The sequence below is a fragment of the Rhinatrema bivittatum genome, chromosome 6 (assembly GCF_901001135.1).
Source record: "Rhinatrema bivittatum chromosome 6, aRhiBiv1.1, whole genome shotgun sequence".
Lineage (NCBI taxonomy): Eukaryota > Metazoa > Chordata > Amphibia > Gymnophiona > Rhinatrematidae > Rhinatrema > Rhinatrema bivittatum.
Genome location: NC_042620.1, coordinates 273,836,043 through 273,851,984, shown reverse-complemented (window position 1 = coordinate 273,851,984; position 15,942 = coordinate 273,836,043). Strand labels below are relative to the sequence as shown.

The 15,942-nt window shown below is 42.7% G+C and overlaps 1 protein-coding gene across 1 annotated transcript in view; it reads right to left on the bottom strand.

Annotated features, from left to right (window-relative positions):
* Nucleotides 1-324: 324 nt before the first annotated feature.
* Nucleotides 325-15,942, bottom strand: part of MED12 (mediator complex subunit 12) — a 573,790-nt gene continuing 558,172 nt past the window's right edge. The window contains exons 41-44 of the mRNA XM_029607961.1: nt 2,816-2,957; nt 1,937-2,062; nt 561-642; nt 325-389 (exon numbers count right to left, since the gene is read on the bottom strand). Coding sequence (XP_029463821.1) covers nt 325-389; nt 561-642; nt 1,937-2,062; nt 2,816-2,957 — 415 coding nt within the window. The remainder of the gene's footprint in view (nt 390-560; nt 643-1,936; nt 2,063-2,815; nt 2,958-15,942) is intronic.

Below are 15,942 nucleotides of genomic sequence, written 5' to 3'. Positions count from 1 at the left end.
GTCTCAACCAAATGGGCCAACTTTCCAGAAGGAATCTCAAATAGACTTTTATTTGCTGACCTCAGACAGTGAGACAGCTGATAAATGCGCAAAAGAGAACTTAACCTTCGGCTTTTTGAATTGTATAAGAGCATATGTATCAGCAAGCTGTCTCATATTTCATATGCCAATAGCATGGCAACCAGTGTGAACACTGGAGGATGGGATCAAGAAGTTTTGCTTTTCAGACTAAACTGTTGGGGAGAGTAACAGAATACAGGATCAGGAAGAACAAGAGACAGAAAAAGGAGCATGATGGAGGATACAGAAGCAGAGAGAGTGACATTAACAGATAGAGAAAGGAGCATATAGAGGAATAAGGGAGAAGGGAGAATGAGAGAAGGAGAATGCTGGAAGAAACAAGAACAGAAGAGCAAGAGAGACAAAGAACACCACTGGAGAATATAGGAGAGAGAGCAAAACAGAGAGGAGGATACAGGAGCAGGAGTGTGTGTGAGAGAGAAAGTAGAATGCTGGAGCATATAGGAACAGCGAAAAAAAAACTTCCTGGAAATACTTACTAGAAAGCTGCTGCTGTAATTGCCGGACAAGAGCAGCTGTTTGTTGCTGCTGCTGTGTCTGCTGCAGGCCCTGACGCTGGAACTGGAAAGGAGAAGAGGGGAGAGACATGCAGAGAGCGAGATTAATAGCAGCTACTTTTTAAAATTATCATTAATTATACAAAATAATCACAAGTCACTTCATTACAGGAAAAATAAAATGTAGAATAAAAACTATCAAAGAGATAAGTGCATAAGAACCCCTTCCCCCAAAAAGCCCCCACCACATACAACACAGAAGCCAAATCCAGGGAGAATGAATGGAAATCCCTGGAGGCAGGGAGTAAAGGTAGATGGTGAAAGGAAAACGGATTTCATAATTATGAGATTAAAAGGTAAGAAAGCTTCTTTCCCATAGCTTCCCGACATACAGAGCAAACATCTTAGGCAGAAATCCTTTTTGCATTTAAAACCAATTTTAGCTGGGACAATTCAAAGAAAACAAACATGCATTATCATGTCTCAAGACATTTACAAGGAAATCTAACAAATATTTCTGCACCAATAGAGTGTGCCTTTGTATGTCTGTCTTGCGTCACGTTATGTAAATCTGCGTATACCCATAATCTGCTGACCCAAAAATGAAAAAAAGTCTTAAAATGAAAAAATACACAAAAAAATCATTTGTCTGACCTGTTCAAAGTCAAATGTTAGCAAAAGTGTGTTCTTTAGCTGGCTGCACCAAAATCACCAAATTCAAACTCTCATCTGAGGTCCTTTTGTCCCTCCTTTAACACTTTTGCTGGGAGAGGCATGTTAAGCACTTCAGAGAAGTATCGCTAGGGAGCAGTAAGTGGTGCTTCCATGGCCATTTCTGGTAATATTCACAAATTTAAAATTCAGATGCATAGAATTATTTTTAAGCATCTCCAATCTCTAATGGATTACCATTTCATCTTGAGTAGCCTCACTTGCACTGTGGCAGACTTCCTACCATTTGTTCTAATTCACCCATTCTCACAGTAAGATCTTCCTTAACTTTCCCTTGGGCAGAGGCCTGAAGCTCAGTCAAAGAAGCCACACCAGCAATATCTGTAGAACATTTGGGAATAGCTTCCTTTAGTTTAGTTAGCACTGCCCAGAAAGTGTCCAAAGTAACAACTGGCAGCCACACCAAAGTTAAACTTGACTTTACATCCATTTGAGGGAGAAATATAGCTGAAGCATGTGTTATTCTACTCACCACTCTATGGCCACCTCCTTTCATTATCAGGTCTGGTTGGAGCAGATTCTCGATCAATCTCTACATATGCTGCACAGAGGTGATCGATTATTCTGTGCGCTGTAATTTTACCTCAAAGTAGCTAATTTTTTTTTTTTAAGGACAAGACACTTACCACCAATGGTTGCTGTGGGGGAAGAGCCTGCATGCTCAGCCCTGGAGGTTGGCCCTGGGACTGGGGTTGAGGCACTGCTGACACCTGCTGCTGCGCAGGTGCCTGCTGCTGCGCAGGTGCCTGCTGCTGTAGGAACAGAAAGAGAGGAAGCATTTCTTGCTGTCAGCAGCACATGTCTCCGCTGCAGCACTGCATTTTCTCTGGTCTGAGCTCTCAGTCTAATTCAGAATCCAATCTCAGGGCAGCTGCAAGGAGGACCCTCTATCACTCACTGATTCTCCCATATTACACCTTATCTGTTGTGCCAAAATCTCAGGATCTGCTGCCCCCAAATATAGCTACTCTTCATACTATCCTACTACTCTCTTCAGCATCTACTGCTTCCCTAGCCTTCTGTTCCCTCAAAATCTATGGCTATTCCTATATTTCCCCTCAACATCAGCTGCTCCATACTACTATCTCCTCATAGTAACATAGTAATGACAGCAGAAAAAGACCAAACATTCCATCCAGTCTGCCCAGCAAGTTTCTTATGGTAATAGCTGCCACTCCATCCAGGTTACCCCCTTGTTTCTGTTAATGGCAGTAACAGCCGCTCCATGCTGATTACCTCCAAGCCTCATGTTAAGGGTAGTAATATTTACAATCAAAACCAAGCAACTATCAGACCCATAACAAAATTACTGCTATAAACATTTTTACGGGGTGAGCAGCCTTCTTGATAATTCATACAGTGCTGCTTAAACTTGATTTGCTTTTGACTCCGTTACTACTAGCAAGGCCCCTTCCAATAGCCCCCAGCTACTTTTGTCTTTATCCACTTGCTCTGATGCCCAAGGTATTGCTTTTTTCTCCCTCCCGAAACTCCCTTTCACTTACCCTCAGCATTTGGTGTCTCAGGAACTGCTGCTGCTGCTCTGGTAACATCTGATTAGGCCGAATTCCAGACGGGACCCCTTGTGTTGCCATATGGTTCATTCCAGTTATCATGGAAGCCTGTGGCATCTGCTGATGTGGGAACCTGAACATGGAGAAAAAGAGGAGATGGGTGGAAGGGTGAGGGAAAAAAGCGATGAGAGGAAGAAAGGGGAGGGGGATAAGAAGACAAAAGTAGGATGATGGGGGAAGTGGAGAAAAGGAAAAGAAAGAAGAATATGGACAGAATAGAACAAAAAGGCAACAAGAAATGAAGGAAAAGCACAAGAGAGGCTTACATAGATGCAAGATACTGCTAAAGGCAGAACACTCTTTTCTCTCTTTACATATCGCCATACAGAGCCGTCCATGAGCATTATAAGCATTCTTACAGAACCCCGCATCCTATCTCAGACAGTGGCAGATCCATTACTTATTGCTGCCTTTCCCAAATCTACCTGACTGATAATGCATTATGGACTTTGAGGAACTTGTCCACACTTCTTTTAAACCCAGCCATGCTAGCTGCCTTAACTATATCCTCTGGCTGCGTTGAGTGAAAAAATATTTTCTCTGATTTGTTGTAAACGTGCTACTTGTTAGTTTCATGGAATGTCTCCTAATCTTATCCCTCTTTACCCCTTCTACCCCACTCTGATTTTACATCACATCCCCTTCTCAGTTGTCTCTTCTCCAAGTTGAAAAGCCCAAACTTGTTTGGTCTTTTTTTCAGAGGGGAGCCATTCCATCCTCTTTATCAGTTTTGCTGCCTTTCTCTGTACTTTTTATAGTTCTGCTTTTTTTTTTTTTTTTAAACAGGCAAGCAACACACAGAAACAAAACTGAAGCCGGAAACTACACACATTATCCATACAATCTAAGTTTCTCATCTAACCGTCACTAAGGTGAAAATGGGCAGGGAATTTCAATCTTATTATTTCAAATCCCTATGTACACACATGCAGTATTTGCTTCATGTCATATCATATTTATCCATCCTCCCCTTAAGACTGTATATAATCTTTTCAATCAGTGCTAATTTCAAAAGCTGTCTTTTCCATTGCTTTATAGAGGAGCTTTTCTTCCAGTACAGAGCAAAAGTGTATCTGGCTGCGTGTATACAATGTATTATGATTCTGTCTCTTTCTGAAAAATTATCTTCATAACTAAAATAGGCTTAGAATTGGGGAAAGTATAAGGGGGTAATAATCTTTGAACTGTTTCAAAGAACATTCTCATTGCATGAGACAGATTTTACTATATGCAGATCCAGCATTTTGATGAAAAAAGCAGAAGGTGAGAGGGACTTATTAAAAGGGGAAAGCCTGTTTGAATGATTTTGCAATTATGCAGATAAAATGACTACGGAAGTACAAAAGATATACTCCATTCTTATTGTAAGATAAAGGAGAAATAGGAGGGATCAAAGGGTATAAACCTGCCAAGACTTGTCGTCCTTTAAAAGACGCCTCTGGTGCACTCTATTCCAGATCAATCAACTCTTGGATTGCATCCAGGAGGGGAAGAAAAGGCGGCTTGCATAGGGTGACCAAAATAGGAACTTTCTTCTGCATCCCCAAGGAGTCAGACCCAGCCACTCTGAGTGACTTCAAGATCTGAGAGATCAAACCAGGGCAACTCATCTCTATGAAAGAAATGGAGAAGAGTTTGATATGGCTTCAAACAGATGGAATGTTCCCCACCACCATTGGTATCATCCTGATCCATCTGTATTCAAGCTTAGTCAGTCCGCATTGTGCCATGGCACTTGACTGCGGAGTCAGGCAGAGGAGCACTTGGAGAGCACGGACCAACCGTAGTAGGCAGTGCCAATTCAGAAGACCAGCCTTGTAGAACCGTCTGCAATCCTAGGAAGAATTCTAACCCAGGAAAAGGAGGATGAGTTCATTCCAGGCCTCATAGGCCCGAACACAATGTCCTGAGAACCAGCAGCTCGTGACGATTCACCCCGTGGATTAATCAAGGAAGGAGACACGTGTGTCATGTCTCCCTCAGCCCACTCCCCTCAGACCGAGGAGATGGACCATCGCTAGCAAAATCAGAAGAGAGTAAATCTCCCTGAGCATCCAGACAACGCTGACACAGGCTTAAAGAAAGCTCTGGCAGAACGGCCTTGATGTGGCATGCAGCACAAACAGATAAGCGCTTCGGCTTCTTCATCGAGGGCACCGTAGTTGTAAAGTGTGCAGAATGATAAAAGCTTGCACCTAGAATATGCTTGTATAAACCCACATGCACAAAAACTGCGCGCATAAAAATGGGCTCGGAAGCATACGCCGCACGTCTAACTAGGCATCCAATCTGGGCGCTCAATATAAGTAGGATGCACAAAAGGACGCGCAGTACTACACAGTAATAGAAAACACCTCGCAGTCTACTCGAGCCCAAAAAGGGAGAAGCCTGCAAGCGGGGCCTAGCTAAAAGGCTGCTCAACCCACCATGCCTGCATCGCTTCCTCACCTCATGTAACTCCCCAGAGACATGAGGGGGACAGCCGAATACTGAGGTAACAGACCCCTTTCTCCTGCTTACGGTCTTCTTTGCACTGTTTTAATCTTTTTTTATTTTATTTTTGAAGAAAAATATTTACCTGAGCTCAGCCCTCCCTATTTGACAGCAGGAACAGAGGGCTAAAGCTCTCACCACTGAGCCTCTCTGTTTGCAACCGTAAATCAAATTTTAGGTCCAAGTCCCTCAAGGCTACCGGACTGAGGCACTCTACTGAGGGAGGGACTGCACTGTATCACCTCAAGAGGCAAGCAGTGCTATATAGACATTTCAACCCAAAAAAGATGAAGTTCGGCACACAATGGGTGCGCAGATGGTCCTCAGCAAAAAAGGAGCAAAATCACCTTGTGGCCTACCACGCGCCAAAAAGAGAGAAGCATGGAAGCAGGGCCTAGTCAAATGGCTGCTCAACCCACCGTGGCTGCACTATCTGCTCACTTCACCGAACTTCACAGAGATATGAGGGGGACAACAGAATGCAGAGGTAACAGACCCCATTTCTTCTGCTTTCCTCTTGGTGTATTTTTTTTTGTAAAGTAAAAAACTTTTACCTGAGGTTTGTCCTCCCTGGCTGAGAGCGGGAACGGGTCCCAGCTACAGGGAGAGAGGACTAAAGCCTTCACCACTGAGGTTCTCTCGGCCTGCTACCGCTATTGAAATTTTTGGTCCATGCCAGTCAAGGCTATTGGACTGAGGGCACTATACCAAGGGAGAAACTGCAAGGTATCACACCTCAGGAGGTAAGCGGGGCTATATAGATGTCTTGTTTCTAATTTATCTCCTTTTGATTCCTTCTTTGTACTCAGAGGCAATCCTCTGAAGGGAAATGATTGTCCACCATCTGCTGGAGACAGAGAATACTGGCCGGCTGATGTCAGGGTGGGACTACATGGTCGTGACGTCAGCTTTTGCTCAGTCTCCATCTGCTGGCAGAAGTGTATAATCCACTCGCTGGGACTGACTTGCCCGAACACTAAGGAACATATGTTTAATCAAATGGAGAGGGTATATTATTTGAACAGACTAACTGCTTTAAAGAGAGATACTCTGAAGAAGTTTGGGCGGATTTGGCAGCCTTATGAACAATGGAAAAGAAATAGTACATCCACTGTGAAGAGTTTGTAATAGTGGTCAGTTTAATTTTATTTTAACAGCATAAGTGCATACTGATGAGTGAATAAGTAGAGGGAAGGAAGGGGGGGGGGCATAGAAGACGATGGTGGGAGGGTGAAAAGGGAGTTTATAAGTAATAGCGAAAGATATGCAAAATGAAACCTAATGATCCTACATTTGTACCTTTGGATGCCCATGTTTATGACGTCTTGCTGTTGTTCAATCTGGGGTGTGGATTGCTACAATTGTTCATATGTTGTCATACTACGTTGTTGGATCAATAGAAAATTAATTACAAAAAAAATTGGGGAAAGCAACATCTCCCAACAATTAAATTAATTTCTGTCTCTATTTTTCCCAAAATTGGTGTACCCTACCTAGGGCATATGCAAGTGTGATCCCTGAACAGTACAGCCCCACCAACACATCAGTGTTGGTAATTTGATAAAAACATCAGCATATATCTATAGGTACAATGGAGACTGAAGGAGATCCTTGCCAGAATGTCAAGATCAATCTTGGAGTAGCCGCCTAGTGGTTAGAACAGTGGGCTGCAAACCAGGAAAGCCATGACTTAAATCCCACCGACACTCCTTGGGCAAGTCACTTCACCCTCTATTGTTTCAGGTACAAACTTTGATTTGAGCCCTTTGAAGGCAGGGAAATACCTACAGTACCTGAATGTAATCTGCTTTGAAGTGTCATGTAAGGTGGAATATACATTAAAAAATTCTGTCTATGAGACTCTGAATTCTTCCCGATGCCTGTTCTGTAATCAGCTTAACTCCTTGATCACAATCTTTCTAAAGTATTAGAATGTCTAGTTGCCCACCCTTGGCTCCTAACTCTTTGCAATGCTTTGTCTCTGGGGCAATGTTACATTTTTCTTTCAATTCATAAAATGTGACCCATCCATTTGTCTCCCTTCCACACGTGCATACAAATCTCAAGCCATGCTGCAAAGTTCTTCCATTTTCCAGGCCCTATTCCTCTGGGACCTTGGTGACATCTGGCCAGTCATAGCAATTGGCTCTTTTGTGGTCTGGTCACAGGCATTTGTAACAAATATTGTGGCTTTTAATAATGGACATCTTGCAGCCATGAACACAGTCCTTGAAGCCACTGGAGGTAGCCATCTTGGAGCTGGACATTCATTATTTTATTTTTTTTGGTGGCACTGAAAAGTGCTATTGAGGGGTTGCTGAGGCACTGAAACTACTTGAAATGAGTTTGAAGGAAAAACTACAAAGTACCAAAACAGGAGAGAGAGTACACATCTGTGCCAAAGCTCAGACATAAAAAGAATGAGGGGCTCATGAGGCAGCACACACGTAGGAACTCCTGAGCAATATCAGTACAGCAAAAATTATATTTGTTAGGAGAGATAGGTCTGTGCTGCACCATCCATATGTCATAACTAATTCAGGCCTGCTTGTCAACATAAAGTGATATTCTGTGCTTCAGTCATGAGCCCAGTAAATTGCCCAGTCTGATAGCTTGTGCAAGGGGTTTAACTGCCAAATCAAAGAGAAGGGATAATGGACATTTGTCTAGTGTTACTTCAAATTGCAAGAGCAGAAGTTAAAAAATCATTAACCTGCACATATGCCTAGTCCACCTATTGAATATTTCAGGAAATCCAAACTTTTCCAACATGCCAGATAGGAAAGGCCACTGCTTTGCTTGTATCTAAGGCAATCTCTGTTCCTGACAAGCTACTTGAATTTGAGATATGTATAAAATTAAACCATCTAATGCTACTCACAGATATAGGACCTTTAATCCATCTAAACCGAATATATAATTTCAGGCATAAGGTGCTCCAGTCTTAACTAAAATAGCTCTGCTAAGATTTTAATGTCTGAATTTATCAAAGAAATTGGCCGACACGCACCTAGTTCTGCCTCATTCTCCTTTCTTCTTACGTATAAGTAGAGGGCCTTCTCTTCACCCTCGGTTTCCTACAATGGATTTTTCAAGCTTCTGTGGCAGTTTTCAAAATTCTGTGACAAATTTGCATAAAGATTCATACCTCTATGCAAAAAAGTCAATTTTTTAAAACTGAAAACCATGTTTGTTTTTAAACAATTTTGAACCTATATACAAATAAACAATGTAACAAGTACAAAAATCAACAATTTATCAAGTTAAAACATACAAGTTACAAACTTTTAACTGTGAAATCACTTTTGTTTTGAAATGAAATAGTGCAAGCATCCTTTTTCTTGAGAAAGTCCTCGTCTTTTTAGCGAGTATATGAACTTCTGAATAGTAAAAATGCCCTCATCAGCAGTTTGTCATGCTGAAATTTGCACAGAAAAATATGTGAACATTTTTTATTAAAAGTTCTTATAGTCCGTAGTTTCTACAGTGTTCACTGCAGATTATAGTTTTAACATACATAATTGATTAAAACACAATGCAATAAAAACAGGATTAAAATGAAATTACAAAATTCATATATCTCCATAAGCTTCAGTAAACAAAATTGCTTTTACCTGCTTCCAAAATCTTTTCATATCTCTTTCTTTGGACACATAGTAACAGATTAAAAATGAGATTGAATTAGCAATCATAAAGCCTTCTATGAATTGAAATTAATGTCCCTCTTTGCCAGCTGTGAGACACCAGCAGTTGCTGACTTCCAGAACACATCCAGGTTTTCATAAATGGTGTATGACTGGTCACATATGCAGGTGCAAGAACCTTTGTATAAAGATTACATTCTTCTATAGGGATATCACACCATCCAGGAATTATATCAAAATCATCTTTGGTTTAATTAGGATTTAGGAGACCTTTGAGGGATCATTGGCATTTGGCTTTGGCATAAAAATAGGGAGAGTGATGGTTTGATTTAGATAGAAAGAGGAAACCATCTTTGGGAGAAAAGTAGGGTGAGGTCGGAGAGTTACTTTATCATAGTAAAACTCTAGATAAGGGGAGTAGTGAACCAATGCCTGAAGTTCACTGACCCTCCGTGCTGATGTAATGGCCACTAGAAACACAATGTTCCATGTCACATATTTTATGTGGCTGGTGTCCATTGGTTCAAAAGGTGATAGCATAAGCTGTTCCAATATTATAATTGAGGTCCCATGGTACCGGTGGTTTAGTCGCTGGCGGGCGAAGTCATAACATGCCTTTCATGAATCTAGATATTAGTGGATGATTCGATATAGGCAAATCATTATGCTGGTCATGAAACGCTGTTATAGCGCTAATGTGAACTCTGACGGAAGTGGTAGCTAAACCCGCTTCGTACAGAGTGTGTAGATACTGTAGTAATTGAGAAGCGGTAACAGAAAAAGGATTTATGTTTCTAGAATTGCACCAGGTGAGATAGCGATGCCATTTGCCTGTATAGTTACGTCTGGTGGAAGGTTTCCTGGATGCGATGAGGATGTCTTCCACATTTGTGGGTAAGTTGAGGTGATTCAATACCTGCCGTTCAATCTCCATGCTGTGAGATGAAGTGACTGATTCATCGGGTGAAGAAGAGAGCCCCCCTTCTTGCGTTAGAAGATGTGGACGGTTTTGAAGCAGTATTGTTGGGCATATGGAAAGATGATTCAGATACGCATACCACGGCTGCCTTGGCCATGCTGGAGCGTATACAGAATAAGTCAATTACTGTTGCACACTAGATGTATGAAAGCAGAAAGGGGGAGGAGGTTGAATCTGAATCAAACTTTATTTTAGAATTTTATTAGGATTTTAGATATATTTTACACACTGAAGAAGCATTTGGAGTGTCGTATATTTTATAACATTTTAATGGGTAATTTTAGCTGGAAAAGTTTAGTTATAAGTTTTATACTGTATGTTAATTAATTTTATATATGATATGTTAATTATTACTTGTTGTGAACCGTTCCGATAGATTCTGAGGGACGGTATATAAAAGATGTTAAATAAATAAATAAATAAATAAATGTTTGCACTTCTGAACTGTCCGAGAAATTAGTGGAATGGGAGGATAAGCATACATTAAGCCTGTTGTCCATGAAATGAGGAAGGTATCGGGGGCGAACCATATGCTGCTGGGATAAATGGAGCAGAAGGTTTGAACTTGTCTGTTGCTTTCTATGACAAAGAGATCTATTTTCAGAAACCCCCCATTGTTGAAAAATGTTTTCTGCTACTTCTGGATTCAGGGTCCACTCGTGTGGATGCAACACTCGGCTTAGATGATCTGCTGTTATATTGTCTAGGCCCGGAAGATAAGTGGCTTGGAGGGAGATTTGGAACTTGAGAGTCCAATGAAGTATTCGAAGTGTTTCCCGACACAGTATCCAAGAACCGGACCCTCCTTCCTTGTTTATGTAAAACATTGCCACTTGGTTGTCGGTATACACCATGAGGTTTGAGCGGTGGACTTGAGTGGAGAAGGTTTGAAGTGCTTTCCAGAATGCTCGAAGTTCTAAGAGATTGATCTGGTACATAGATTCTTGGGGAGACCAAAGACCTTGTGTTTTGAGGATGCCTAGGTGGGCTCCCATACCCTTCTTGGATGCGTCCGTAGTGAGCGCAAGTTGATGTGGAGGTAAACGGAAGGGAGCTCCAGTTGATAGGTTGGAAGGAGAGAGCTACCAGCGAATGTCCTCTTTCATTGAGTTGGTAATGCGAATCTTGGAGCTGAGTGGTTGTAGAAACTGAGACCACTACGTCTTTAGTCCCCACTGTAAGCGGCACATGTGAAGTTTGGTGTGGGGAACTACATAGATGGCTGCCGCCATATGTCCCAGAAGTTGAAGGATTGGGCGTGCAGATTGATTAGGCTGTTTGCTAAAGTCACAAGAGTGTGCATTCTGTCTGATGGGAGATATGCTTTTTGTTCTATCGTATTGATGAGAGCACCTATAAACTGAAGTATTTGGGTAGGTTGGAGTTGGGATTTTTTGAAGTTGATTAGGAATCCCAACGTTTGAAGGCAATTGATGGTGCGTAACGCGTGCTCCTTGAGAGTGGATGGATTGGAAGCCTCTATCAACCAATCGTCCAGATAGGGAAAATTTTGGATCGACATCTGTCTGAGATGAGCCACCACCATTGCTAGGCATTTCGTGAATACCCTGGGGGCTGAGGAAAGACCAAAGGGGAGAACTTTGTATTGGTAATGTGAATTCTGAACTTGAAAACAGAGGTATTGCCAAGAGGAAGGGTGAATTGGAATATGGGAGTAGGCATCCTTCAGGTCGAAGGAGCATAGCCAATCGCTGGGTTGCAACAGAGGTAGGATGTTCTTGAGAGAGGTCATCTTGAATTTTTCCCTCTGAATGTGTTGGTTCAGGAGAGGGAGATCCAGAATAGGACGGAGGCCCCCTGATTTCTTTGGAATGAGGAAATATTGGGAATAGAATCCCTGGTTCTGAAGATGAAGAGGGATTATTTGTATGGAATTCTGCAGGGTCAAGTTGGTTAACTCTGTGTTGATGGATGCTGTATGAGTAGGTACAGTCCGTGTTGAAGATCGATGAGGAAGAGGTGGGATGGATTTAAAATTTAGTTGGTAACCTTCTTTGATGATGTTGATTACCCATTGGTCTGTGGTAATGGATTCCCAATTGGCTAGGAAGAATTGAAGACGTCCTCCTATGAAATCTGGGGGTGGTGGTGGCTGAATCGCACTCAAAAAGAAGACGATAGCTGTTTTTGTTGTGTAGCCAGTGCCTGTTTTTGTTGTCTTTGTTATCTAGGCCTTCCCCTTGTCGCAGCCTGGGGTGTGGACCTGTAAGAAGTATATGGCTGTTGTCTATACTGAGTAAAGGGTCGAGAATATGCCCTTGGGTAATACCGACAACGGTAAAATGGTGGATATCTCTGTTGATGTTTCTGTGATTCTGATGTGTAGGTAAGTGATTGTACCGCTGCAGATTGCTCCTTGAGATGAGATACCATATCTGTAAATTGATCACCAAAAAGATTGTTTCCCACGCATGGAATATCTGCTAGCTTTTCATGGACGTCTGTTCGAATAGCACTGGCTTTGAGCCAAGCAAGACGTCTGGCAGCCGTAGCAGAAGCCCGTGTTGTTGATTCAAAGGATTCAAAAACGGATCGGAGGAGATGCCAAAGACCTTCTTCTAGGTCTAGAAAGGGTTGTGGAAGAGTGTTGTCTTCCGAAATGCAAAGTGGGCGCAATTTTTGCAGTTTCAAAAAGGTACTGCGTGGTGTAAAATTCATGATGTTGTAACCTTGAGGTTAACATCAAGGAGTGGTACACCTTCTTTGCAAAGTCATCCAAGCATTTACTTTCTTTAACTGGTGGGGCGTTAGAATGAAGCCTGGAATGTTTTGCCCTTGAAAGAGCTGACTCCACAACGACAGATTGATGGGGAAGTTAAGGAGTCTCATAAATGGAGGAATTTCGAATTTTGTATTTAATAATCAATCTTTCTGGAAGTTGCTGTAGTGGAAAAAGGAGTCTTCCAATTTTTTAAAAGAAGATTCTGCAAGACACCATGTGGTGGGAGGGCAGTTGGTTCAGCGGTGGCTTCGAATATCTTTAGAATGCCCATCATGTCAGCCCTTGGGTCTGCTAATTTCCCTGTCGGGTCTTGGCATAGTTTAAGTCTTCTGGAGGGGAATAGGGTTGCAGTGGTCCCTCCGGGGGATCCGATGGTAGTCCCGTCGAAGAGTTAGAAGTAATCGAAATTTGGGAAACCGGGCTGGTGGGTTGAAATTCCGGTTCTGAGTAAGGGTCCTGTGGAATAGGAGCCAGTAAAGGTGATGAAGGTGTTTGTGAGGGGGTCTCAGGAGGTAACTGTTTAGCCTGTTCCAGGTCCTGAAAGAATGAGGATAGTGCCTCTGATATCTTTGACATGGCAGATTCTGCTAGTGTTCCCTGCGGAGGAATGTATATCTTAGATTTCTTATGTTTTGTAGGAAAGTGAGTAGGTGAAGGTTCCACAATTTGGGATGTGGACTTGATGATAGGAGGCAAATGATGTATCTTGGCCAAAGGAGTTTGCTGTGTGGAAGACAGTCCCTTGGATCTAGAGACTGAAGACATTCCTGAGAGAGAGTGGTCAATCGCAATAGATTGTAGTGATGAGGAGGACTCTACTGCAGAAAGAATCTCCACGTTAATGTCTCGACTGGATGTAGAAGGCATGGGGGAAACTTCCTGGTGTTTCCTTTTTTGAGACCTTTTCTTAGGAGTATTCTCTAAAGACAGAGATATGTGATCTGATGAGGTCTGCGTCGTAGGTGCAGCCTGCTTCAGAGGTCTGCTGTGCACCGGTCGTCCCCCCTGCTCTTTGGGAGTACGGTTTGCTTCGTCCGTATTATGTTGAAAAGATGCACCCCACTTCAAGCCCGACGCAAGCTCTGTTGATGCGCCGTGCTTTGAATCTGCGCTGTGCACCTTAGATGCGGCATGCTTCGGACCTGTGTCGTGCGGCTTCGATGCGCCGTGTGGTCTGGATGCACCGTAGAAATGGCTTGCGTCGTGGAAGCACCATGCGCCCGTTGCTTCGGCACAGAATGGAGGGGTTCTTTAGGCTTAGAAGGCCTGACACCCTTCGACGCATCTCCTTTCCCCTGCGTCGCACCTTCAGACATCTGAGCCCCGACTTGGCTTAAGGGTGGGATCGGCTTCTGGGATCCCGATGGGAGATTACGGCGCACTGCAGAGGGGTCTATGGAAGAAGCCCTTTTTCTATGGGCCTTACCCGACTTTGCTGGTCCTGGCGATGAATGGACGGAGGTCGGTGGAGCATAGGGGCCCATCCGCAGGCGCTCTATCTTCGCTGCCCTATGCCGCCGGGCCCAGGGAGACATGCAGCCACAGTCTCTACATGACGACTGGTCGTAATCTGGGCACAAGTAGCAGTAATTATGTCCATCCGTTAAGGACATAATTTTGCCACATTGGCAATATTTTTTTTGAAATTTAAATTTTCATTTATTGAACCATTCAGCAGATGAATAACATACGGTACAAGGAACCATCCAATGTACAAAAGCATAGAAAACCCGTTTGGTTACAGAATTCAATAACATTGGCAATATTTGAATCCCGCCGACTTCGGAGCCATCTGAGATTCGATCAAGGAAAAAATTTCGAGAAAAAAAATGATGAAAAAACCTTCCCTGAGGAAAAAATCGTGTGAGGAGAAAAACCCCGCATGCGATCAGCTCGCGGAAAAAAAAAACTGAGGAGAAGAGGGAACCGCGCGGGAACACCACCGCGCAGCCGCACAGAGTCAAAGCTCTGTTACTAGCTGAGGAGACACAGCCTACCTCGGGTCATGACGCTTCCCAAACAGCATGGCTAATTCAGCCCTGCTATCGATGGGAAAATAAATGTCTATCATTGCCCAATTGATCTTTGGGGTCTGGTGTGGAATTTCCTTTGAACAAATTTATCCATTATCTAAGTGAGCTGCAGGTGCTTCAGGAATATTTCAGAAATAATTTGGAAAAGGGATTCATCTGATCCGTCACATCACCTGCAAGGACACCAATTCTTATGGTCTTGTGTGGACTACTGGGCTCAGAATACAACCAGGGTCATTAATAAACTATTTCAATACCTCTGGATTTGCAAGGAGTTTACAATGTCATCGTGTCCATGTCTGTGATGAATGGTTACAGACATTTTGAATTCTTGTCATGCCTTTTGGTATTTGTAATACATCTACTGCATTTTAGCACTTTGGAAATGATATTGTGATATGCTGCCCCAATTCATCCTTATTTAGATGACATCTTGTTTTTTCAGAAGATGCTATGAAGCCATGAGCACCAAAGTTAGACTCATGTGAATTTGACATTACTGATCTTTTGAGTTATATCATATCACTTAATGGACAGTCTACACATCTGCTTCTGTGCTGCATAATGTACTTACAAGCCCCTGTATCCATCCTTGCAGGAGCTCTGTGCATTCTGGTGTACCCCCAGTCCCCGTCCCCCCCCGTACCTGCAGCTTGTAATCCTCATGAGGCCAATATTAGAAAACTGCAAGTGTCTAAATTTAGGGACCTATTTGCAGGAGTCTTAAATTTTCAGCTAAATTTAGATTACCACAACATAATCCTAAGTTTAGGGCTGCTATTTGTTTGCATAAATTTAGGATCCTAAATTACATGGCTAGTGCTGAAAATTGGGGCTGAGCTCTTAACTTTGCTTCCCCATCCTAACTCCTCTCCTGTAGTCACCTACTTTTTAGGGAACTAAATTTAGGCACTGAGCCCTAGTACATTTTCAAAATGTCCAATGTAGGACCCTAATTCTCAAAGTTAGACATATAAACCCTTTGAAGATTGACTTCCATACCCCTAAACTTATGAGGAAAGTAAGTCTCTTGCACATAGCATGAGAGGAAGGAGCCAGGAATGCAGAGTCTAATCTCACTCAGAATTATTGCTAATGCCCTTAATACTTGCATTGTGCAAGACAGAGCTTCCTTCTGGAATTCATTTGAGAGAATATACACAGGT